The sequence below is a fragment of the Oncorhynchus masou genome, chromosome 23 (genome assembly GCF_036934945.1).
Source record: "Oncorhynchus masou masou isolate Uvic2021 chromosome 23, UVic_Omas_1.1, whole genome shotgun sequence".
Classification (NCBI taxonomy): domain Eukaryota; kingdom Metazoa; phylum Chordata; class Actinopteri; order Salmoniformes; family Salmonidae; genus Oncorhynchus; species Oncorhynchus masou.
The window spans coordinates 37508283-37533466 of NC_088234.1; the positions used below are offsets into that span (position 1 = coordinate 37508283).

At 40.5% G+C, this 25184-nt stretch overlaps 1 protein-coding gene and 1 pseudogene across 1 annotated transcript; both read left to right on the top strand.

Moving 5' to 3' along the window:
- Window positions 1-4025: 4025 nt before the first annotated feature.
- Window positions 4026-5765, top strand: LOC135510776 (putative nuclease HARBI1). Its single transcript, XM_064931986.1, has 3 exons — window positions 4026-4502; window positions 4784-4895; window positions 4990-5765. Exons 1-3 carry the CDS (start codon window positions 4434-4436, stop codon window positions 5358-5360), a joined length of 552 nt encoding a protein of 183 aa, XP_064788058.1. The 5' UTR covers window positions 4026-4433; the 3' UTR covers window positions 5361-5765.
- A 3166-nt stretch (window positions 5766-8931) lies between these two features.
- LOC135510097 (erythroid membrane-associated protein-like) lies at window positions 8932-25138 on the top strand (annotated as a pseudogene).
- The last annotated feature ends 46 nt before the right edge of the window (window positions 25139-25184 follow it).

The following is a 25184-nucleotide window of genomic DNA, read 5'->3' on the forward strand; positions in this document are numbered from 1 at the left end:
GACTGTGTAGGTCAACAGGACAGGCCTGTCCTCATCCCAGAGCCTTTTATGTGTCCGAAAAAAGGACAGAGCATTGTTAGTAAAATCAGGTGAGTTATCATGTCAGCACAAACTGTTCTATATATCTGCCCCCATGACACTAAGCACATGTCAACCTCATGCTCCCTTTAGATTGAATTCCATTGTCATACAAATCCAGTCGGACTCTTTTCTAGGCCCAGTCAATAGAGTTGCACACTGGTTTGGTCCTGAGAAAAACATGACTCGGAACAGGTTTCAAAAAGGTTAGTTGCAAAACTGGACTTCACTCACTCTCACAAACATCTGCCCCCTACCTGTCCTACTCTAACAGCCATATTGACATCATTCTGAATGACGGCTTTAATAATCTTTGTTCTACTCAGCAGTTTTCAGGTTCCATCTTGGAATATTCTCATATATACTGTAGTGTATTTACATGTTTCTATGTTACTGTACATATCCAACAAACCACTGTACCTTCTTCCTCTGTGTGGCAAATGGAAGAATTTAACTTGAACTTCGTTACTCTCTTGACTTAGAACATCTAAAAAAAGTAGAGACAGAGAACAATAGTTTCACCATATTGTTTATTGTAGTCTTAGCATGCGTAAAATAGAGTACAGATGTGGTGCATTCCCACTTTAGGAGACAGGGGGAGCCATAGGCCTTTTCCATCTTTGTTGTCATATTTTGGTCTTCTTCTATGGTGCTCCCCCATAACCTAAAGTAGCAGGCATAAAGGAAACACCTGAAACTAAATGGTAGAAATGGGCGGGGTTTAGCCGTAATTATGACTTTGTGGCTGTCGTAACTAGTGACGACTCTTGTTAAAGTCCAAAAGCGGAAGTCACGTCACACGCTCTCTTTCTATTTCCCCTGAAAACCAGAATTTCCGGTGGTTGGGGACTCAAGAGGAAAAGGTAAAAAAGCCAATGCTAGCCACAAGGATGTAGTCAAGAAATGGTTAACCTAGCTACTGAACATGATTAATCAAGAGCAAGACAGCTATCCCTTGGCCCTGATTCTTCTGAGGATGAAATGCTTACTGGGGAAGGGGTTTCGAATGACTCAGATACCCCAGTGAATAGCTCCTAATACAGCCCTATCCACAAGATGAAGCGAAATGATCTGCAGTCGAACATCATCCAAGCAGTTACGGCTAAAACAAACGAGAGAGCTGACAACCTGGAGAAGATGGTGAAGGAGAATGCATCATACATCAAAGAGCTCAAGGCGTCTGTGAATTTTGCATTCAGCGAGACTCAAAAGTTAAAAGTACTGGAGAAAACCATCGCTTCTATGGTGGTGCGTCTGGCGGACTCTGAAATATTCCCGACGGAGGTGGGCTCTGTGTCTTAACTGGGTTTCAGAGAAGACCAACGAAAATGTCAAACGAAAGGTGATAGATATCTGTCTGAATGTGGCACCTGAGCATGGAAAGAATTACATGGAGAATGCTGTGGATGTTGCCCATTGCCTTGGGAAGAAAACACTGAATGGTCACACACGATGACAATCCTGTTTGCATTCCGCACAGCGAGAGATGTGGTCTGGAGCAATGCAAAAGGAAATTACTTTCTGAAGGATAAGAAACTTCAATAACACTTACTTGACACACTTCATAACACTTCATAACACTTCATAACACTTTATTATACGGTCATAACCATGTCATACTATGTCATAACAGATGACATAACTTGTCATAACCTGTCATAATATATATTGTGTTATTTTATGTCTGGTTATGACACCTACATAATAGTGTCAAAACCCACATTTATTCAAATGAGTTTCCCCTGCCAAGAAGATTCCTTTCATTTGAAAGTTTGTTTCTTAAATCCTTTATTGTTGCAGTAATGAATTGTTTACAGTCGTGTTTTTTTATCCTCATATGTTATATAACTTGTAGAAAATACACTTTATGACACTGTCAAGAAGCATTATGTCCATCATAATCATATACACCAGATAGGTCAATCAGGTACAGTACATGCCCTTATGTTAGTCATCAGCAATAGATGGTTGTGTAATTTGGTGAAGAGGAACGCTTTTCTTCTATTTTGTAAACACTGTGACGCAGATCTTATTTTTGAGACACATTCATGCTTAGAAGACAATACTTTTTGGGAAAGTCAATGGCGTGTTGACATGGTTAGTGAACAGCACTAATCATTCAGCGGGGTTTGCCATTCTATCCCACAATTTTGAAGGTGAAGTTTATGTTTCTAAAGCAGACAGTAAAGGACATATGTTAGAAGAGCTCGGTGAGTGAAATTAGCTAAATAAACAACTGATATCACAGAAAAAGATAACTATGATGTTGATGATAAGGCTCGACCCAATCTCTTAGCAAGAACAATTGGACAAAATGTATTCGGATAAAGCTAGAAGTGGCTTTATAAGATCTAGAAGATTGTTTAGAGTAGGGTGAACACAACAGCAAATATTTATTTCATTTGAAAAAGAAAAGAGGTGAACTGAATATGTTCAGGAGACTGAATAATGATGTCATGGTCACTGAAGATAATAAATCAATTTCACTGCAAACTTTTATTATATTTTGTACTCATTTGACTCTGGCCTGAATAACTCAAATCAATTATCTAATTCCATTCCGGATGGAAATTATGTTGATGAGGAATTCAATAGAGAGGAGATCAAATAATATGGTATCACACAGTTAAAAAATAACAAATCCCCTGGTAGTGATAGGCTAACCTCTGAATTCTATCAAACTTCTGGGGATCTCATTGCAAAATTCTTACTTTAAATCAAATCAAAATATATTTGAAACGTGCTTCGGAAACAACAGGGGCCTGTTGCACAAAAGTAGAATTAAGACATCCGGGATAAATGACTCAGCTGAGCTCAATGAAGCCAAAACATGTGCGTCCAGGCTTAATTGGTTGCACAAAGACCAAGCCAGGATGAGCAGACACGGATTCATTAAGCCAGGTGAAACCAATCCTGGATAGGTGCGCGCTCACGGCTCACTCAAATAGACCCCGCCACAGATCACAGATTAACTGATTTACCATGGCAACTAGAGCCGCGTACTTTTCCCCGTCGGAAGCACAAATCCTCATGGAGGCATACAAGGAGGTAAAAGATATAATTAAGAAGGCAACACCGCCACAGTGATAAAGCAAAGAGAAAAAGCGTGGCAAAGTATTGCAGACCGCCTGAATGCGTAAGTAGTGCACAATTACACACTCACCGCTCCGCTGAAACATCACAATTACAATTCAAATATTTAATTCACATCTCCAAAAATGCAGTTGTACTGTAATTATGAAACGGTTAAATTTTTAATTGAAATGCACTGCAGATATGAGTGAAATTGTGTAAAGTAACTCCATCACACTGTATAAAGCTATGATAAATTTTTTGAAAACAAGACAAAAATATTTTTACTGAAAACAAGACAAAAATACCAAGTAATTTTTTGCAGTGTGACTCCATTAAATTGTTGTGTTCACAGAGCTCACAAGCTATCAGAAAGTTGTATGGCATTCACCACCTCCAACCACATTCATATTGGCGCCAAATAGAACTGGCAGACATATCCAGACATTCAGTACAAGAAGAAAAAATGATGGAAAATCTTGCACTGGAGTCCTGAAATAAAAACAATGAGGACAAAAATTAGGAAACTGGACCTTGAAAAAAAAAACATTGAGAGGTGTTCAGGCTCACAAGCTATCAGAAAGTATGCCTTCAATGTACACTGTATGGAAAATCTAACTGTAACACAAATGTATTCATCATTATTTTTAACTTTCCTCCCCCAGCTCCAAGAAGATGACACAGCTCAAAATAAAAATTAGGTATATTCTCGTAAAGTCAAGTGAGCCATGACATATGAGCTCTTATTGTGAGCACACAGGACGGTGGCATCTTTCTAAGGTTTTTTTTATTTTCCCAGCAATCAGTACAACCAAGTCATCGTTATAAGGCATCGCCCTCTTTTGCCCACCCCCAGCACCAGGTGTGGCCACTAGCCTATATGAAGGCCCAAAATTGTGTGTTCCTTTCTGCTCTGACAATGGCATGCCCATTCGTGCGAGATGTTGTGGATGAAGAAGCACTTGTGCTGAGGAGAGCCTTCAGGCGAGAAAGGGTCTTCAGGGACCGGTTGGACCCACTGGCCTTCCCTGATGACCATCTATATGAAAGATACAGGTTTTCTGCAGATGGCATCAGGTATCTATGCAGACTACTGGGTCCCAGGATTAAGCACCGCACTGCACGGAGCCATGCACTGAGTGTGGAGCAAATGGTTTGTGTGGCCTTGCGCTTTTTTGCTAGTGGAGCCTTCCTGTACTCAGTGGGGGATGCAGAACAGCTGAACAAGGCCACAATTTGCCGCACAATAAGGAGTGTGTGTCTGGCTATCAAAGCATTAGCAGATGTCTTCATCTCCTTCCCTGGCCACAGAAGACTCTGTGACATCAAAGAGGAGTTCTATAGGATTGCAGGTAAGAGGATCTACAAATTACAGGACAACTGTTAACACATAGTAGGATACTCATTACTTTGTGTGACAGGTTTCCCCAATGTCATTGGTGCAGTGGACTGCACACACATAAGGATAAAAGCCCCCTCAGGTGCCCATGAGGCCGATTTTGTGAATAGGAAATCCTTTCACAGCATTAATGTTCAGGTGAACATAACTTTTTGATATTGTCCATTGACGAACACTCTGCATTGCCAGTGATGTGCATTGATTGGTGTAATATTCCTCATCTTATGATTTCAGATGGTCTGCAATGCTGACTGTGTGATCAGCAATGTTGTGGCAAAATGGCCTGGCTCAGTCCATGACTCCAGAATCTTTCGGGCCTCTGAAATCTATCAGTGCCTATCACAAGGTAAGCCACACAACCCCTATTTATAACCATCATGGCTGTGTCAAGAATATCACTGTGTTTATGAGGTAGTAATGATGAGATTTTGTGTTGACAGGTGAATTCTCTGGTGTGTTGCTGGGAGACAGGGGGTATGGCTGCCAGCCTTTTCTCCTGACACCTTTCACAGACCCCCAGGAAGCACAGCAGGCCTACAACCATGCCCATGCCAGGACCAGGGCCAGAGTTGAAATGACCTTTGGCCTCCTGAAGGCACGCTTTCACTGCCTTCACAAATTAAGGGTCAGCCCTGTTAGGGCATGTGATATTACTGTGGCTTGTGCTGTCCTCCACAATGTGGCCTGCCTGAGGAAGGAGAGGGCCCCCAGAGTGCCACCAGCCATGGACTGGGACAATCCGGCAATCTTCCCTGATGACGACAGTGGTCGGCTGCTGAGGGACCAATATGTGTTGAATTATTTTAGTTAGTATGTGTGCTTTCAATTTTGGTTAAATATGTCCTGCGGTGGCAGAGGAATTTGGGTTTTTTTGGGTTCGTTTTTTGACGAATTTGGCCTCTTATGATGTTTGTGCGGTATACTGTGTGTAATACAAGGCTGCAGGGAGGCTACTGCATCCATTCATTTGTCTGTTCAGTTGATGTGTATGGATTTGTCCTGCATTTATTTTAGTGTGCAGACATGCAGGGTGTGTTATATACAGACCTTTGAATGTGTATGTATCATTTTGTATAATATGCTTGGATTCTGTGCTTTCCATCTTGTAGAGTCACTGTGACTTCAGTTTCGAAAGGAGCTGATGGTTTACCTGCTTTGTTTTGTCCTTATTCAATAAAGGAACATAATGTTACACATTGTGTTTTTATATTCATATGGAATGTGTATTTGTTTATATGACAGAGTACTAGGGCCACACTGAAGAAAAAGGATAAAGTCATACATTTATGAGGCTGGTTCTTTCTGCAGAAAAGCTACATATTGTTTTTACAGTTTTGATACTTATGACAATGTGATACTTAATATTCTGGCACATCAGCATGTCTTTGTTTATGAAACCATACTGAAGTACAATTTCACGAAATGCCCCACATCTGTCATTTTAACAACTGTCCTCCTTTAAAACAACTGGTTACAATATTATGACGTGTTTTTTTCCCCTCTGTGGCCCTAATATTCAATCATTTTATATATAGCCTTATAGTCTATGGGAAACTGTAAATTATCTAATGATAGCAACATCATCTAAAATCATTTTTTATCCAAAATCATTGAAATTAATGATCACAAACGTTTAAATAATAACAGTGGGTCTAGTTATATGTGATAACAATGTATAGTGAGCAGTGAAATAACTATTGGTTTCCATTTGTGGTGACTGCTGACTGACATTAGGGATGAGATTAAATAGATCCTGGAATTTAGCCTGGTCTGGAGCAGGCTAGCTCCACAGAATAAATCTCCATGGTAATTTATACCATAACATATCCTCCTGCCCCCTATCCATCTTTAGTGCAACCGGATTACGGATCAATTGAGCCAGGATCACCAAGATATCCTGGCTTAATCCCTTATCCTAGTTTTGTGCAACAGGCCCCAGGTGTAGACTGACAGTGAAATGCTTACTAAGGGGCTTTTTCAAACAATGCAGAGTTAAAGATGAAGATAATGTAGTGTACTGTATGTAGTGAGTGTGTGTGCATGTGTGTGTTGGGGTGTCAGTGTACGCCTGTGTGTGTGTGTGTGTGTGTGTGTGTGTGTGTGTGTGTGTGTGTGTGTGTGTGTGTGTGTGTGTGTGAGTAGAGTCCAGTGTGTGTGTGTGCATAGAGTTAGTGCAAGATAGTTATTGGAAAAAAAGGGTCAATGCAGGTAGCCATTTGATGAGCAATTTAGCAGTCTTGTTTAGTAGTCTTATGGCTTGGGGGCAGAAGCTATTCATAGCTCAAGCAGTAGGAAGCTCTCTCATCCATTTATATGCAGATGATGCCCAGCTGGCCTCTCCCCAGATTTTGTGTTAAATGCTCTACAACAAAGATGCAAGCTTTAAACAAGCTTTCTCTGCCCTTAACCGTTCTCTGAACACCTCCAAAACAAAGGTAATGTGGTTTGGTAAAAATAATGCCGCTCTCCCCACCGGTGTGATTACTTCCTCTGAGGGTTTAGAGCTTGAGGTAGTCACAGCATGCAAGTACTTGGGAGTATGGCTAGACAGTACACTGTCCTTCTTTCAGCACATATCAAAGCTGCAGGCTAAGGTCGAATATAGACTTGGTTTCCTCTATTGCAATCACTACTCTTTTACCTCAGCTGCCAAAATAACCCTGATTCAGATGACCATCCTACCCATGCTAGATTACGGGGATGCAAATTACAGATAAGGGTGCTCTCGAGTGGCTAGATGATCTTTACCATTCGGCCATCAGATTTGTCACCAATGCTCCATACAGGACACATCACTGCACTCTATATTACTCTGTTATTAACTGGTCATCTCCGTATACCCATCACAAGACCCACGAGTTGATGCTTATTTATAAAACCCTCTTAGACCTCACGCCCCTTTATCTGAGAAACCCACTACAACCCTCATCATCCATATACAACACTCATTCTGCCTAAATCACATTCTGTAAGAACTTCTTCTTGCTTGGCGTCCCGCTAGCGAGACAACTTCCGTTGAATAAATATTCATAAAAATTGATATTAAACATTAAACAGGTACATACAAGTGTCTTATATCGGTTGAAAGCTTAAATTCTTGTTCATCTAACTGCACTGTCCAGTTTACAATAGGCTTTACAGCAAAAGCATGTCATGTGATTGTTTGAGGACGGCGCCCCATATCAAAATATTTTTCCACCGGCACAGGATTCATAAATTCACAAATAGCGATTAAATATTCACTTACTTTTTGAAAATCTTCCTCTGATTTGTCATCCAAAGGGTCCCAGATATAACAAATAGTGTCGTTTTGTTAGATAAAATCCTTCTTTATATCCCAAAAAGTCAGTTTAGTTGATGCCATCGATTTGACTAATCCACTCGTTCAACTAGCCAAGATAGGAATCCAAAAATCAACCCCTAAACTTTGTTTCAACAAATCAAAATACATTTGTATTTAATCCTTAGATACCCTAAAATGTAATCAAACTATAATATTTAATACGGAAAGAAGTACTTTCAATAGGAAACCAATATTAGCAAATGCGCGTTTTCATGGTGCATGCAAACACAAATTTCCAAGACTGTGTCCCTGTAGTAAAACTCATTATTCTTACTCGTTTTGGAAGAAACAAGCCTGTAACCTTGAACTTTGAGTGCTGACTCCCAGGGGAAGTCATAGGAATTGCATACTGGGAGCTAGATTTAATTATTTCCCTATACGTTCCATTGTTAGAGCATGGGCTTTCAAAAAAGCACACACATCCCTGGGTCGCTCCTCTTTTCAGTTCGCTGCAGCTAGTGACTGGAACGAGCTACAAAAACACTCAAACTGGACCATTTTTTATCTCCATCTCTTCATTCAAAAACTCAATCAAGGACACTCTTACTGACAGTTGTGGCTGCTTCACATGATGTATTGTTGTCTATCTTCTTACCATTTGTGCTGTTGTCTATGCCAAATAATGTTTGTACCATGTTTTGTGCTGCTACCATGTTGTGCTGTAGCCATGTTGTGCTGCTACCATGCTGTTGTCGTGGTGTGTTGCTAACATGCTATGTTGTTGTCTTAGTCATGCTTTATATGGTATTGTGATGTGTGTTTGTCCTATATTTTATTTTATTCTTTATTTTTAATCCCAGCCCCCATCCCAGCAGGAGGCCATTTGCCTTTTGGTAGGCCATCACTGTAAATAAGATTTTGTTCTTAGCTTTCCTAGTTAAATAAAGGTTAAATCAAAATAAGTAAATAAAAATAAATGGTGCACTTCCTCATTGAAAGGTGGCAGAGCTAGAGGAGTGTTTGTCAGATCATGAGACATCCCAAAAATCTCGCGTCTGAAAGGTTTGACCTACAAACAATTATTATTCTCACGAACACGATGGTGTTCTCCATTTTGCTCTACGACCCCATCAAGTGTCTCAGGACTCGGTATCGGTTTTAAAAAGTTAATGGAAGTATGAAGGTAGTTTTGTGCCTACCCAGAAAATGTGTTAAATGTGTGTAAAAAGCATTCTTCATTGGAAAAGAATTACTCATAAAGCTCGTTGAGAGGGTGGCTACTTTATTTAGTAATAAGGCCTGTTTTTCTTTTGAAGCCAGGTGGCTAGTATCAGCTACATGTATGCCTTTACTAGACTATGGGGATATTTTATATATGAATGCTTCCGCTCAGTGTTTGAGATCAATTGACACCCTTTACCATGGCACTTTGAGATTAATTTTAAACTGCAAAACACTTACGCACCACTGCACTTTGCATAACAGGGTTGGCTGGCCTTCTCTAGTCACTCGTAGGCTCAGTCACTGGTATACTTTATTTACAAAGCCATTTTGGGTTTACTTCCTTTTCATTTTGGCATTTCAATTGCTCAGAAATGTGCTGGGTACTCTCTTCGTTCGCTGGACTTTATCCTGCTAACTGTTCCAAATGTCCGAACAGAATTTGCTAAAAGGGGTTTTATGATTCCCTGACCTGTCAATGTTTTTAATTTGCTGTTTTTGAATTTGTTATACTCTTATGAATTCTATGGTTTTTACTAGATTACTTGTAGTTTTTCATGTTGTTGTCTGTAATTTTTGTAATGACTTGGTGCTGCCTATCTTGGCCAGGATGCTCTTGAAAATGAGATTTTAAATCTCAATGAGCCCTTCCTGGTTAAATAAATATTATGATCCACCGGTATCCCAATGTTGGGATAGTTAACACTTTGTTATAATATTTTATTACTAATTATATATAAAAAAATATAATGTGCAAAAATTTAGAAGGGTCATTTAAATTTGCAGGGTACAAACATAACATTATGAACAGTAATGTAATTTAGTCTCACGGGTGGTCAAACAAATACCTATATGGAAGCCACACCTCTTGAAAAGTTCAGAAATAGTCAAAATCGTTTTTCATGAAATTTGATGATACAGTATTTGGATGAAACCAGCTCAAAGTATGACGACCAAAGTATGAAAAATGGCTGTTGTTTCTACATTGATAAAGTTGAATCATAAAGATACTGGTCCCCTATCGCATGTCAATCATTTGGATTCAGGAGGTGGAAATATTAAGAGGATAGGGTGACATCACTCTAACGCTCCTTTTAGTACACCAATGGAAACATGATATTCTCTGACCTAATTTAAATATAAAGCCTTCACAACCCTTGACTTTTTCCACATTTTGTTGTGTTACAGGCTTAATCTAAAATGGATTAAATTGAGATTGTATGTCACTGTCCTGCACACAATACCCCATATGTTTCTAGACATTTTTACAAATTAATTAAAAATGAAAAGCTGAAATATCTTGAGTCAATAAGTATTCAACCCCTTTGTTATCGCAAGCCTAAATAAGTTCAGGAATTAAAATGTGCTTAACATGTCACAGTGTTTAACATTATTATTTTATGACTACCTCATTCCTGTACCCCACACATACAATTATCTGTATGGTCCCTCAGTCGAGCAGTGAATTTCAAACACAGAATCAGCCACAAAGACCAGGGAGGTTTTTCAATGCCTCGCAAAGAAGGGCAACTATTGGTAGATGGGTAAAAAAAGCAGACATTAAATATCTCTTTGAGCATGGTGAAGTTATTAATGACACTTTCGGATGGTGTATCAATACACCCAGTCACTACAAATGTAACGTTGTGTGCTGAGAGTTGGGAAGCAAGTTCAGGGAGTGAGTGTTTTAATGAAAAACGCACCATAATCCAAACACGAATGACACACAGACATGAAAAAGAGATATTGATGCCTGGGGAAGGAACCAAGGGGAGTGACATGTATAGCGAGGGTAATCAAGGAGGTGATGGAGTCCAGGTGAGTGTCATATTGTGCTGCAGGAGAGGAAGGAATCCGCTCAGGGATTTCACCATGAGGCCAATGGTGTCACGCCCTGGTCGAAGTATGTTGTGTTTGTCTTCATTTATTTGGTCAGGCCAGGGTGTGGCATGGGTTTTTGTACGTGGTGTGTTTCTATTGGGATTGTAGCTTAGTGGGGTGTTCTAGTTAATGGCTGTCTGAAGTGGTTCTCAATCAGAGGCAGGTGTTTATCGTTGTCTCTGATTGGGAACCATATTTAGGCAGCCATATTCTTTGAGTGTTTCGTGGGTGATTGTCCTTAGTGTCCTGATGTCCTTGTTCTGTGTTTATTTACACCAGTATAGGCTGTTTCGGTTTTCGATACGTTCTTTGTTTTGTAGTGTTTGTAATTGATTCGTGTTTTACGTTTGTTTATTAAACATGAATCGCAATCTACACGCCGCATTTTGGTCCGACTCTCCTTCCCACCTAGAAAGCCGTAACAAAGGGTGACTTTAAAACAGTTACATCATTTAATTTCTGTGATTGGAGAAAACTGAGGATGGATCAACAACATTGTGGTGACTCCACAATACAAAGCTAAATGACAGAGTGAAAAGAAAGAAGTCTGTACAGATAACAAATATTCCTAAACATGCATCCTGTTTGCAATAAGGCACTAAAGTAAAACTACCAAAAATGTGGCAAAGAAATTAAATTTATGTCCTGAATACAAAGCATTCCTAAAGGAAAACCTGGTTCAATCTGCTTCCAACAGACACTGGTAGTCAAATTCACCTTCCAGCAGGACAATAACCCAAAACACATGGCAAAATATACACTGGAGTTGCTTACCATGACAACATTGAATATTTCTGAATTGCCTGTATTGACTTGAAAATCTATGGCAAGACTTGAACATGGCTGTCTAGCAATGATCAACTTGACAGAGCTTGAATAATGTTTTAAAGAATAATGTGCAAATAGTTTACAATCCATGTGTGCAAAACTTTTAGAGACACCCAGAAAGACTTACAGCTGTAATCTCTGTTTAGGTGATTCTAACATGTATTGACTCATGGGTGTGAATACTTACTTATGTAAATGTTTCTGTATTTCAATTTAAATAAATGTTCAAACATTTCTAAAAACGTTTTCACGACGTCATTATGGTGAGAGATTATTATTTTTTATCTATTTTGAACCAAAAAATTTGATCATATTACTCCATTGCTAGCCTCCCTACACTGGCTTCCTGTCAAGGCAAGGGCTGATTTCAAGGTTTTACTGCTAACCTACAAAGCATTACATGGGCTTGCTCCTACCTATCTCTCTGATTTGGTCCTGCCGTACCTACCTACACGTACGCTACGGTCACAAGACGCAGGCCTCCTAATTGTCCCTAGAATTTCTAAGCAAACAGCTGGAGGCAGGGCTTTCTCCTATAGAGCTCCATTTTTATGGAATGGTCTGCCTACCCATGTGAGAGACGCAAACTCGGTCTCAACCTTTAAGTCTTTACTGAAGACTCATCTCTTCAGTTGGTGATATGATTGAGTGTAGTCTGGTCCAGGAGTGTGAAGGTGAACGGAAAGGCTCTGGAGCAACTAACCGCCCTTGCTGTGTCTGCCTGGCCGGTTCCCCTCTTTCCACTGGGATTCTCTGCCTCTAACCCTATTACAGGGGCTGAGTCACTGGTTTACTGGTGCTCTTTCATGCCATCCCTTGAAGGGGTGCGTCACTTGAGTGGGTTGAGTCACTGATGTGATCTTCCTGTCTGGGTTGGCGCCCCCCCTTGGGTTGTGCTGTGGCGGAGATCTTTGTGGGTTATACTCGGCCTTGTCTCAGGATGGTAAGTTGGTGGTTGAAGATATCCCTCTAGTGGTGTGGGGGCTGTGCTTTGGCAAAGTGGGTGGGGTTATATCCTTCCTGTTTGGTCCTGTCCGGGGGTATCATCGGCTGGGGCCACAGTGTCTCCTGGCCCCTCCTGTCTCAGCCTCCAGTATTTATGCTACAGTAGTTTGTGTCGGGGGGCTAGGGTCAGTTTGTTATATCTGGAGTACTTCTCCTGTTTTATCCGGTGTCCTGTGTGAATTTAAATATGCTCTCTCTAATACTCTCTTTCTTTCTCTCTCTTGGAGGACCTGAGCCCTAGGACCATGCCTCAGGACTACCTGGCATAATGACTCCTTGCTGTCCCCAGTCCACCTGGCCGTGCTGCTGCTCCAGTTTCAACTGTTCTACCTGCGGCTATGGAATCCTGACCTGTTCACCGGACGTGCTACCTGTCCCAGACTTATTATTTGACCATGCTGGTCATTTATGAACATTTGAACATCTTGGCCATGTTCTGCTATAATCTCCACCCGGCACAGCCAGAAGAGGACTGGCCACCCCTCATAGCCTGGTTCCTCTCTAGGTTTCTTCCTAGATTTTGGCCTTTCAAGGGAGTTTTTCCAGGCCAACGTGCTTCAACACCTGCATTGCTTGCTGTTTGGGGTTTTAGGCTGGGTTTCTGTACAGCACTTTGAGATATCAGCTGATGTTCAAAGGGCTATATAAATACATTTGATTTGATTTTTGAATTTTGAGCTGTAACACAACAAAATGTATTATGGATGATATTTTAGTCACTCAAAAGGCTATTTTACATGGTAATCAGAATGACTGTTCAGTACCTTTGAAAAAGACCCATCTGCTGGGTCAACCCACCATGAAAGTGAATAGAAATCAAATTTATGGTTCATTTAACCCATGTTTGGTTAATCCAAAGGCGTGGCCTATTGGGGGTGTGGCTTTTAGATTGTTAATTTTGGCCACCCGTGAGAGTAAATATAATTCATGTTCATCATGTTAAATTTGTACATGGCACTTTTTGATTTTTCTTCTATAGTTTTGCACATGACCTATTTTAATATAAAATTAATAATGTTATTTACATGTTATAACAAAGTAGTAACTATCCCAACATTGGGATTAAGATACAAAAGTCTCAGCGTTGAGATTGGAATTACATTTACTCTCATGGGTGGCAAAAAAATGACTGAATGCCTCGCCCTTACTAAGCCACACCTCAAGTCTTCTGGTCTGACCCAGTGAATCATTGCTCAATAGCCCAGCTTCAACAACCCAGCCCAGCTGGGTCAAAATAACCCAACATGAGTTCTGTCCAATATTTACCCAAATGTGTTTTTAACCCAGCAGGGGCATCACAATCACCATCATCAGCTTCTGTGTTCACCTGTGACCACTGCATAGCAGTGAGGCCGTGGCAGTGAGGCTGTGTCTTACTTCTGATGCATACCTGTGCGAGGCACATACCCTTCTCCACCAGCAGAGGGCAGCACTGAGGGCGCACAACCTGGTGGAGGTGACTGAGGGCTGGGAGCACTGCGAGCAGAGATTTCAATTACTTCTGAATATTTTAAAATTTGTATTACACTGGGCTGAACTACACTCCAATGTATTTTGTAACAACATACTTTCAAGAGCTGAAATGTGTATTTTCAAAATACTTTTCTATATATTTTTTGGGGTTCACAATTTTGTGGCCCTCTTTCAACCTATCAAAACTGTGAAGGCACTATGGTGTGATAAAAGTATCTGCTAAATTAACTAAATATAAATGTATATGTAAAAATTAACAATTGCAAAACATGCTGAGTAGTATTCTAATACGCTCCGCCCCAGACCAAGGACAATAATAATACCCCAGTGTGCTTTTCAGCTTATTTTTGTATGTTCATTTTCACATTTACATTTTGGTAATTCAGCAGGCACTTGTCCAGAGTGACTTAAAGTCATTGCATTCAACTAAGGTAGATAAACAACAAACGATCACAGTCGTACTGAGAATGTTGTTGCTGTTCAACGCAGCTTCCTGCAAATGTATTTAAGTATTTTAAAATACATGTATTTTTATTTTGATCCATTGATCTTTTGTAATTATATTTTGTCATTTTTGCTCATCCCTGACCGTGAGGAGCTGAAGCTGTTCTGTTTGGAGGAGAAGGTGCCTGCGTGTTCCCACTGTGTTCTGGTCGGCCTGTAAAAGAACCACCAGGCTGTTCAGCTGCGGGAAGCCTACCCAGTGATGTAGACCTAAAGACTAGCCTGGTCCCAGATCTGTTCATGCTGTAGTAGCCTATAGCCAAACATGACAATTATCAGAGGAGTTAGCAAGACCTCACCAACAGACTTAGCAAAGATATCATTCAATAATAGAATTTGTTCCATGAAAATATGACCTTTAACCTTACCATCTGTTTTTGTTGTTGTTATGTAGCTATGGCCTATCCTTCTTGTATGGGTCTGTTGTATCTCTATCTGTAGAACATGTTGGAGGCCAATATGAGCCAGCTGCTGAAGAGGAGGAGAGTGGCAAAATATTCAATTAAGGACTTGGAGTGACTGTACACAAAGACTATGGTAAATACTGTGGACAAACCCCTTCATGATGAAGATATGGCAAAGCAATGCATCAATTAAAAAAAATATTCAATTACTGTGAAGTAAATGCATAATCACCACCCTTCTCATTGTCAATATCACAGCTTGATATTATACAATACAGTACATTCACAGTCTCTCATATTGTTGTCACACTCTTGTAGCACTCTGCTAAAGCCTACAGGGATAGAATCTCGGAGAAGTACTGCGGGATTAGGGCTTGGATTGAGAAATATGAGTGGCTGATGATGGAGATACTGGAAACAGAGGAGATGTACAAGTCAAAAGTTTGGACACACCTACTCATTCAAGGGTTTTTCTAAATTTTTTATAATTTTCTACATTGTAGAATTTTTGTGAATACATCAAAATGATGAAATAACACAAGGAATCATGTAGTAACCAACAAAGTGTTAAACAAATCAAAATGCATAAAAATATTCTTCAAAGTAGCCACCCTTTGCCTTGACGACAGCTTTGCACTCTTGGCATTCTCTCAACCAGCTTCATGAGGTAGTCACCTGGAATCCATTTCAATTAAGTAAGAGGTGTGTCTTGTTAAAAGTTAATGTGGAATTTCCTTCCTCCTTACTGCGTTTAAGCCAATCAGTTGTGTTATGACAAGGTAGGGGTGGTATACAGAAGATGTCCCTATTTGATAAAAGACCAAGTCCATATTATGGCAAGAACAACTAAAATAAGCAAAGAGAAACAATCCATCATTACTTTAAGACAAAGGTCAGTCAAAACGGAAAATGTCAAGAACTTTCAAAGTGCAGTTGCAAAAATCAAGCGCTATGATGAAACAGGCTCTCATGAGGACTGCCACAGGAAAGGAAGACCCAGAGTTACCTCTGCTGCAGAGGATAAGTTTATTGGAGTCATAAGCCTCAGAAATTGCAGCCCAAATAAATGCTTCACAAAGTTCAAGTAACAGACACATCTCAACATCAACTGTTCAGAGGAGACTATGTGAATCAGTCCTTTATTGTCACGCACGGACCATAGAGAGCTGTTTATTCTCTATGGTGGTTGGGGCATGACAATGACTAGGGTGGATTATCTAGGTGATTTATTTTGGCCTGGTATGGTTCCCAATCAGAGGCAGCTGTTTATCGTTGTCTCTGATTGGGGATCATATTTACCCGGCCATTTCCCCTTTAGTTTCTTGTGGGATCTTGTCTATTTATAGCTGCCTGTTCGCACTGCATTTTCGTCACATTTCGTTGTTAGTTTATTTGAGCATCCGGCGACGATCCATGGTCCGGAGCTGCCATTGAGGATAACGTGTCCGCAAGCGAAGTGGGTACTTCACCCCGCATCGGAGTTGCCCCAAACGGTAGATGCCCAGCCGGACCCTCCCCAATTGTGTCTGGTTTTGCAGTCGAAGGGGGGGGTACTGTCACGGCCTGACCATAAAGAGCTGTTTATTCTCCATGGTGATTGGGGATTGGGGAGTGACAATGACTAGGGTGGGTTATCTAGGTGATTTATGATTTATGTTGGCCCGGTATGGTTCCCAATCAGAGGCAGCTGTTTATCGTTGTCTCTGATTGGGGATCATATTTAGGCAGCCATTTTCCCATTTTGTGTTTTGTGGGATCTTGTCTATGTATAGTTGCCTGTTCACACTGCATTGTCATCACGTTTCGTTGTTAGTTTTTTTTTGTTTTTGTTTTTTGTTGCTTAGTTTCACTTTCATTAAAATATGTGGAAGTCAACATACGCTGCGCCTTGATCCGACCAATATTATAAACAACATGACATTTATGGTTGAATTGCTGCTAGGAAACCATTACTAAAGGACACCAATAAGAGGAAAATACTTGCTTGGGCCTGAAACAAGCAATGGAAATTAGTGTTAAGCAGAGCGACACAGGAACCCAAGAGCAGACTCAGTTGAGGAAACAGGGATGAATGAACCAAAATATTTATTGTTACACAAGGAGATATGGAGTGCAGATCTGGGGAAGTTTGGATGAGTTGCAGAAAAACCAGATGTGGAGACTGAGGTTGGAGTTGGCTGAGTAGAACTGGCCTAAACAGGTCCTGAGGGGAATCCAAGGTAGTGGTGAGTAAAATCCAGAGCAAGGTAGTTGGGTGGTGAGACATGGAACAGGAAACAGAAAGGTACTGCAATGAGAGGATAACTGGTGTCAGGCAGGAAAACAGGTGCAGCAGAGTAACAGGATCTTGAATTAGTCATAAATGTCTAGAATCATGAACTGACTGAGCAGAGATTACAATCTGGCAGAGTGGAAGTGGCAGGACTGAGTATTTGTAGAGGTCTTGATTATGGAACGAGTTGCAGCTGGTAGGGATCTGCTCTGACTCCAGCACACCTGTCTACAACCACACAATCATGCAGAGAGGAAGAGGGAGAGAGAGAGAGTGTACAGGGGAAATAACTGCAGGTCAAGAAGACACCGGATGAACACCAGAGGGCGTAGCAGGAGCAGATATGACAATTTGACCGGTGGAAATCTGTCCTTTTGTTAAATCTTTAGTCCAAATTTGAGATGGAGGAGGAGGTGTGATTGTGTGGGGTGTGCTTTGCTGGTGACACTGTCTGTGATTAATTAGAATTCAAGGCACACTTAACCAGTATGGCTACCACAGCATTCTGCAGCGATACGCCATCCCATCTGGTTTGCGCTTAGTGGGACTATCATTTGTTTTTCAACAGGACAATGACCCAACACACCTCCAGGCTGTGTAAGGGCTATTTGACCAAGAAGGAGAGTGAGGGAGTGCTGCATCAGATGACCTGGCCTCCACAATCACCCGATCTCAACCCAATTGAGATGGTTTGGGATGAGTTGGACCGCAGAGTAAAGGAAAAGCAGACAATAGGTGCTCAGCATATGTGAGAACTCATTCAAGACTGTTGGAAAAGCATTCCAGGTGAAGCTGGTTGAGAGAATGCCAAGAGTGTGCAAAGCTCTCATCAAGGCAAAGGGTGTCTACTTTGAAGAATCTCAAATATGAAATATATTTTGATTTGTTTAACACTTTGTTGGTTACTACATGATTCCATACGTGTTATTTTATAGTTTTGATGTCTTCACTATTATTCTACAATGTAGAAAATAGTATAAATAAAGAAAAATCTTTGAGTGTGTCCAAACTTGACTGGTACTGTATATCACACAGTGGCTGGAGTCCAAGAGCATGAAGAGATGTTTCCAAGAGATCGACCTCCTCAGAGGCATCAGCAAATCTCTCATCCAATAAATAAATAACTTGAAATTCCTACAGGTGGAGAATATTAGAAAGAAGTGTTCCAAAGTGGTTATTTGTAAGGCAAAGGGTTCTACCTGGAACCTTTACCATCCTAAGAAACTATTTTGGGGGAAGGGTTCTTTTATGATTCTTTGGAAGTCAAGAAGGATTATTTGGAAGGCAAGAAGGGTTCTATACTACTCAGCATGCTTTATTTTAGAGAGATTTTCAGAATTGTTTGTTTTACTGTATTATCTGTTTTTGCATGTACCTTGCTTGGTTGATTCATTTTATGGTACACAAAGACAATCAGCATATCGTTTTTTAAAACGAGTCAAATCTGTTTGTAACGATGTCCGGCTGAGGAAGAAGGAGTAGACCAAAGCGCAGCGTGGTACGTGTTCATATTTGAACACTAAATACAAAAGAACAAGAGAATAAAAGAAAACCGAAACAGTCCCGTATGGTGCAAACACTGAACGGAAAACAACTACCCACAAACACAGGTGGGAACAGGCTACCTAAGTATGGTTCTCAATCAGAGACAACGATAGACAGCTGCCTCTGATTGGGAACCATACCAGGCCAATCACAGAAATACAAAACATAGAACAAAAACATAGAATGCCCACCCCAACTCACGCCCTGACCAAACCAAAAATAGAGACAGAAAAAGGAACAAAGGTCAGAACGTGACACTGTTAGTAATTGGATATATTGCACTCATTACTGAGATGGCTGTTGCAGTTTACCTGATTGAGGTAGTCTCAGTATTTAATTTGTCATACCCTTGCATTCATTCTGAATGCAGGTTGCAAATGAATTACACACCTCTTAAATGTAATTGCAAAAAGTAGAATTCTGCGAAAATAGACATACCCAAAAGTAACTGCTATTCATGTGTAATTACATGATTCTGATATGCAAAAACCTGTTATATTTGAAAAGAAGACATCTGGGAGATTGTGAGGAAATGATCAGAAAATAGATAAAAGGTACATAGTTCAGAATACACAAGATCAAGCACACACACAATAACTTTTTATAAATTGATTTTTATTTTGAAAGTAGTCTTTCATTGACAAGCTATAAGTTAATTATTGATGACTAGAGCTGGAAACACATCAGATGGCTTCCACAACACGTGAACAATATCACCCAAAAAATGGGATTGAAAGACCTAGCAACTAGAAATGGGCAATGTTTTAGTAAGTAGTGTCAGGTGTGGTCACGGGACATTTCCAAGTGGCCCTAAAACTCTCCAAAGTGACATACTGTATGTCTGTAAATTAGATAGTTCCAGTGCTATTACATATCCCTAAATGCTATATGTTCAGTATAAAAACACAATTTCTACCATATCAACCTCACTCTAACATTGTGGTGGTGTTATGGGGTATGGGGTATCCAGGGTATGTACATTCAAGTGTCCTTTCAACCTCCCCAAAGTGTCTGAATGTGGTAATTGCACTGTTTTTGCACACTGGATGTGCCTAAAGTTATTGTTCACTATAAAAATGTAATTTCTACAACACCAACATCTCTCAAACATTGTTGTGGTGTCGAGGACATACAGGGGATATGGGTGACTACAGCGCGTAAGCAGGCAACATCATATTTTTGATGAGCAAAGACATAGTCACTCGGTGGACATTCGATGTTCCCATTAAAACTTCTTAAGGCTAGGGGGCACTATTTTCACGTCCGGATGAAAAGCGTGCCAAAAGTAAACTGCCTGCTACTCAGGCCCAGAAGCTAGGATATACATAGTATTAGTATTTTGGATAGAAACCACTCTGAAGTTTCTAAAACTGTTTGAATGATGTCTGTGAGTATAACAGAACTTATTTGGCAGGTGAAACCCCAAGGTCAAACGATCCAGGAATGTTCTTTTTGAGGTCACTCTCTTTTCAATAAGGTTTCAATGGGAATCTAGAATTCTAAGGCAGTTGCTTGCAGTTCCTATCACTTCCACTAGATATCAACAGTCTTTAGAAATTGGTTGATGTTTTTCCTTTGAGAAATTAAGAAGTAGCCCGGTTCAGAACAAGGGTTGAGTGAAGTGTACTGTTGTGGTTGAGGCGCATGACCTGAAAGCTCGCTCCACTTTGTTTTCCTCCGGTATTGAACACAGATTATTCCGTCTGAACTTTTCGCGATTATTTACGTTTAAAAATACCTAAAGTTGGATTAGGAAAGTTGTTTGAAATGTATGGATTAGGTTTACAGGCAACTAAGTAGATCATGTGTAGTCATGTTTCGCGAGTTGGAACTGGTGTATTTTCTGATTCATACGCGCCAAATAAATGGACATTTTGGATATATAACAACAGAATTTATCGAACAAAAGGACAATTTCTGATGTTTAATGGACATTGGAGTGCCAACAGAAGAATATCTTTAAAGGTAAGGCATGCATTATATGTTATTTCTGACTTTGGTGTTGTGCCTGGCGGGTTGAATTATGATTTTCATGTGTATGTTTGATGGGGTGCTGTCCTCAGATAATAGCATGGTTTGCATTCGCCGTAAAGGTTTTTTGAGATCTGAATCTGTGGCTGGATTAACAAGAAGTTCATCTTTACACCCATGTATAACACTTGTATGATTTATGAATTATTTTTATGAGTATTTCTGTTTTTGAATTTGGCGCGCTGCTATTTCACTAGGTGTTGTCAAATCAATCCCTGCGCGAAGTGATCACTAAGAAGTTTGAAGTCATACATTATCAGATAACATTGGCAATAGGCTAGATTTGTTCCTATTACCAAAGGATTCATTTGAATGTAGCTATAGCTTAAACACAGACCAAATCTAAGCTTACCTTGTTTGATGTTTGCTGTTTGGTGAAAACATTGTGTAAAATAAACATTTTGACTCTTGGGGCTGGTGATCCATAACGGTAGGTCACAGGCAGGCGGCTTTCAGTGTCTATCACCGTATTCCATGTTTACTTTATTTATGCTTCACAACGCACAATGGAATGTTGGTAGCAGCCATCTTGAAATTAGGTAATCATCTCGGCCTGCCCTTATAAATGTTTATTCCCATTTTGGTAGTAAGTCATACCAAAGATTTGAAGGCACCGATCAATAACCAAGATACTCAGCTTTCCGCAGACACCCTGCTTTTGCCGATAGGGGCTACCTTCTCATACCAGACTGAATTAAATGAAAAAAAAATCTAATTGAGTCCCCAAATATGGGGACTTTTACATTTGAGAGATAACAATTCCACTTGTTGGATATGTTAAAGCCAGAATAATGTGACTTGCAGGCCTGATGAGGCTTGTAAAACAGGACATTTCTAACACCACTGTGTTATGGTATAATTAGGCCTTCAAATAAAGGCCTTATTATGTATGTAATGTATTGTCATAAATAATAACATTTTAAAGGCTAATAAGGCTGGCTGAACCGTTCATAGAGGGTTCTAGGCAGAACCCTCCAAAGATAAAATGGTTCTCAGTAGAACCCTTCACATACGGTTCCAGGAAGAACCTTTAGATGATAAAATGGTTCTTGGTAGAACCATTCATAGAGGGTTCGAAGCAGAACCATATACAGGGGGTTCTTTGAAGAACCCTCCATAAAGGGTAGATAGAACCCTCTGCAAATGGTTCTACCCAGCAATAAAAAGGGTATCCCATATGGGACAAACTGAAGAACCCTCTGTGGTTCGACTTAGCACCTTTTTTCAAAGAGTGTAATTGACATAATACAATGACAATTTGGCAAATTGATTTAGATTGATTATCAATTATTGTTACAATTTTCAATGATTATTATGACTTAGATTGACATAAAAATGTTTATCTAACTGCATGTTTTGTATGGCAGGCTGTTGATCATAAAATGTTTTTCCTGATCTTTTTTATTTTCGCAAAGGGCTTTGCTGTGTGTGGCAACAACTGTTTTTACTGATGTTTTTTTATGTGACTCAACCAATTGATGAACATATGACACTGACCCTTTCCTTTCCCCCACATTTTGTTACGTTACAGCCTAATTCTAAAATTGATTAAATAAATGAAAATCCTCATCAATCTACACGCAAGACTCCATAATGACAAAGTGAAAACAGGTTTTTATAATTTTTGTACATTTATTAAAAATAGTAAACAGAAATAACTTATTTACAAACGTATTCAGGCCCTTTGCTATAAGACAAAAGACAAAATTGAGCTCAGTTGCATCCGGATTCCATTGATCATCCTTGAGATGTTTCTATATCTTGATTGGAATCCACCTGTGGTAAATTCAATTGATTGGACATGATTTCGAAAGTCACACACCTGTCTTTATAAGGTCCCACAGTTGACAGTACCTGTCAGAGCAAGAACCAAGCTATGAGGTCAAAGGAATCATCCATAGAGCCCCGAAACAGGATTGTGTCGAGGCACAGATCTGGGGAATGGTACTAAAACATCTTTGCAGCATTGAAGGTTCCCAAGAACAGAGAGCAGTGGCCTCCATTCTGCGTTCTTAAATTCTTAAGTGGAAAAAGTTTGGAACCACCAAGACTCCTTGAGCTGGCTGCACGGCCAAACTGAGCAATCGTGGAGAAGTGCCTCGGTCAGGGAGGTGACCAACAACCTGATGGTAACTCTGACAGAGCCCCATGGTTCCTCTCTGGTGATGGGAAGAACAAAGAAGAAGAACAACCATCTCCTCAGCTCTCCATCAATCAGGCCTTTATGGTAGAGTGGCCAGATGGAAGCCACTCCTCAGTAAAACGCACATGACAGCCCTATTGGAGTTTGCCAAAAGGCACCTAAAGGATTCTCAGACCAAAAAGAAACAATATTCTCTGGTCTGATGAAACCAAGATTGAACTATTTGGCCTGAATACCAAGCGCCACGTCTGGAGGAAACCTGGCACCATCCAAAGGTGAAGCATGGTGGTGGCAGCAACATGTTGTTGGGATGTTTTTCAGTGGCAAGGACTGGGAGACTAGTCAGGATCGAGGGAAAGATGAACGTAGAAAAGTACAGAGAGATCCTTGATGGAAACCTGCTCCAGAGTGCTCAGGACCTCAGACTGGAGGTGAAGGTTCACCTTCCAACAGGACAACAACCCTAAGCACACAGCCAAGACAATGCAGGAGTGGCTTCGGGATAAGTCTGGAGAGACCTGAAAATAGCTGTGCAGAGACACTCCCCATCCAACCTGACAGAGCTTGAGAGGATCTGCAGAGAAGAATGGGAGAAACTTCCCAAAATAGGTGTGCCTAGTTTGTAGCTTCATACCCAAGAAGATTCAAGGCTGTAATCACTGCCAAAGGAGCTTCAACAAAGCAATTGAATAAAAGGTCTGAATATTTATTTAAATGTGATATCAGTTTTTTTAATATATATATATATATATATATATACATTGGCAAACATTTCTTAAAACATGTTTTTGTGTAGTCCTTATGGAAGTATTGTGTCTAGATTGAGGGAAAAAACTATTTAATCCATTTTAGAATAAGGCTGTAACGTGACAAAATGTGGAAAAAGTCAAGGGGTCTGAATACTTTCCAAATGCACTGTATATATCTAATCTAACCTTTTATCCAATACCTTTTACAGAAAAACCTCAAGTGATTGAATAGACGCACCCAGACATGGATTTTGTCATTGTGTCCCCATCATAGGGACCTGGACCTGCTGCCCACGCAGGAAGTGGAGAGGGAGCTCTGTGCCCCAGAGAGGATGAGAACAGTGGAGAGAATGGTGGATGAGTTGTCTCAGGCTTTGACTCAGCCCTTTCCATGGATGTAGTCACGTTAGTACAAAACTTTAATCGTTATCATTGAAACCGACCTTCACATAGCAATTGTTTCTCTTGATGCTTTTTTTTTGCATTGGTAAGAATATCTGCATTAGGAATGAATGGCATGTGGTCATGTACTGTGGACGTTTTATGGTCGTACATAGTACATGTATAACTTATGCTGTTCATTCATCACCATCAATGAATAGTACATATGTTTTCAATGCATTGCATATCCATGGTGCATTGACTATGATTGTCTATCTGTAGAACACTGACATTGGACTCCAAAACGTCCCATCCGAAGCTGGAGGTGTCAAGGGACAGGCTACAGGTGTGCTGGAACAAGGAGCCCATTGGAATGGACCAATATGAGCGTTATGACTCCTCGCACAGGAGTCCTTCTCCACTGGCCTGCATTACTGGGAAGTCATTGTCCATGAGAAACCCTATTGGCTGATTGGTGCAGTCAATGGGTGCATCTCCAGTATAGATTGGAGAATGGACCAGACTCAGGACTTGACCAACCTGGGTTTAGCAAGGTGAACAAGGGATCTTTCTGCATCTACCATGGAGATGGACAGTACTTGACATGTCATGACTCCCATGAGACGTTACTGTCTTTAGGGGGAAGGAGTCCGAAAGATGAGGTCCACAAGGGGGAGCTGTTGTTTTCTAATGCAGACACACTGATCCTGCTCCACCGTTTTCTGTACAGCAGTGTGTGGGGCCTCTACCCTATGTTTAACCCCTGTATTGATGTGAACAGAGAGCCACTCACCCTGTTCTGTCTAAGAGATGCTTCAGATAGGTCTGTTAGCAGCACTGAGGCTGCACAACACCCACTAGCCTTGTGAAACCAGCCTGCATCTTGCGAGAGCTTGTACTTTGCTTCACTTCATG

Coding starts and splice junctions, on each gene's coding strand:
- LOC135510776 (XM_064931986.1), top strand. CDS start 4,434: ATGTCTTCATCTCCTTCCCTGGCCACAGAAGACTCTGTGACATCAAAG. Junction 4,503..4,783: donor GGAGTTCTATAGGATTGCAG/GTAAGAGGATCT, acceptor TTATGATTTCAG/ATGGTCTGCAATGCTGACTG. Junction 4,896..4,989: donor CTATCAGTGCCTATCACAAG/GTAAGCCACACA, acceptor TTGTGTTGACAG/GTGAATTCTCTGGTGTGTTG.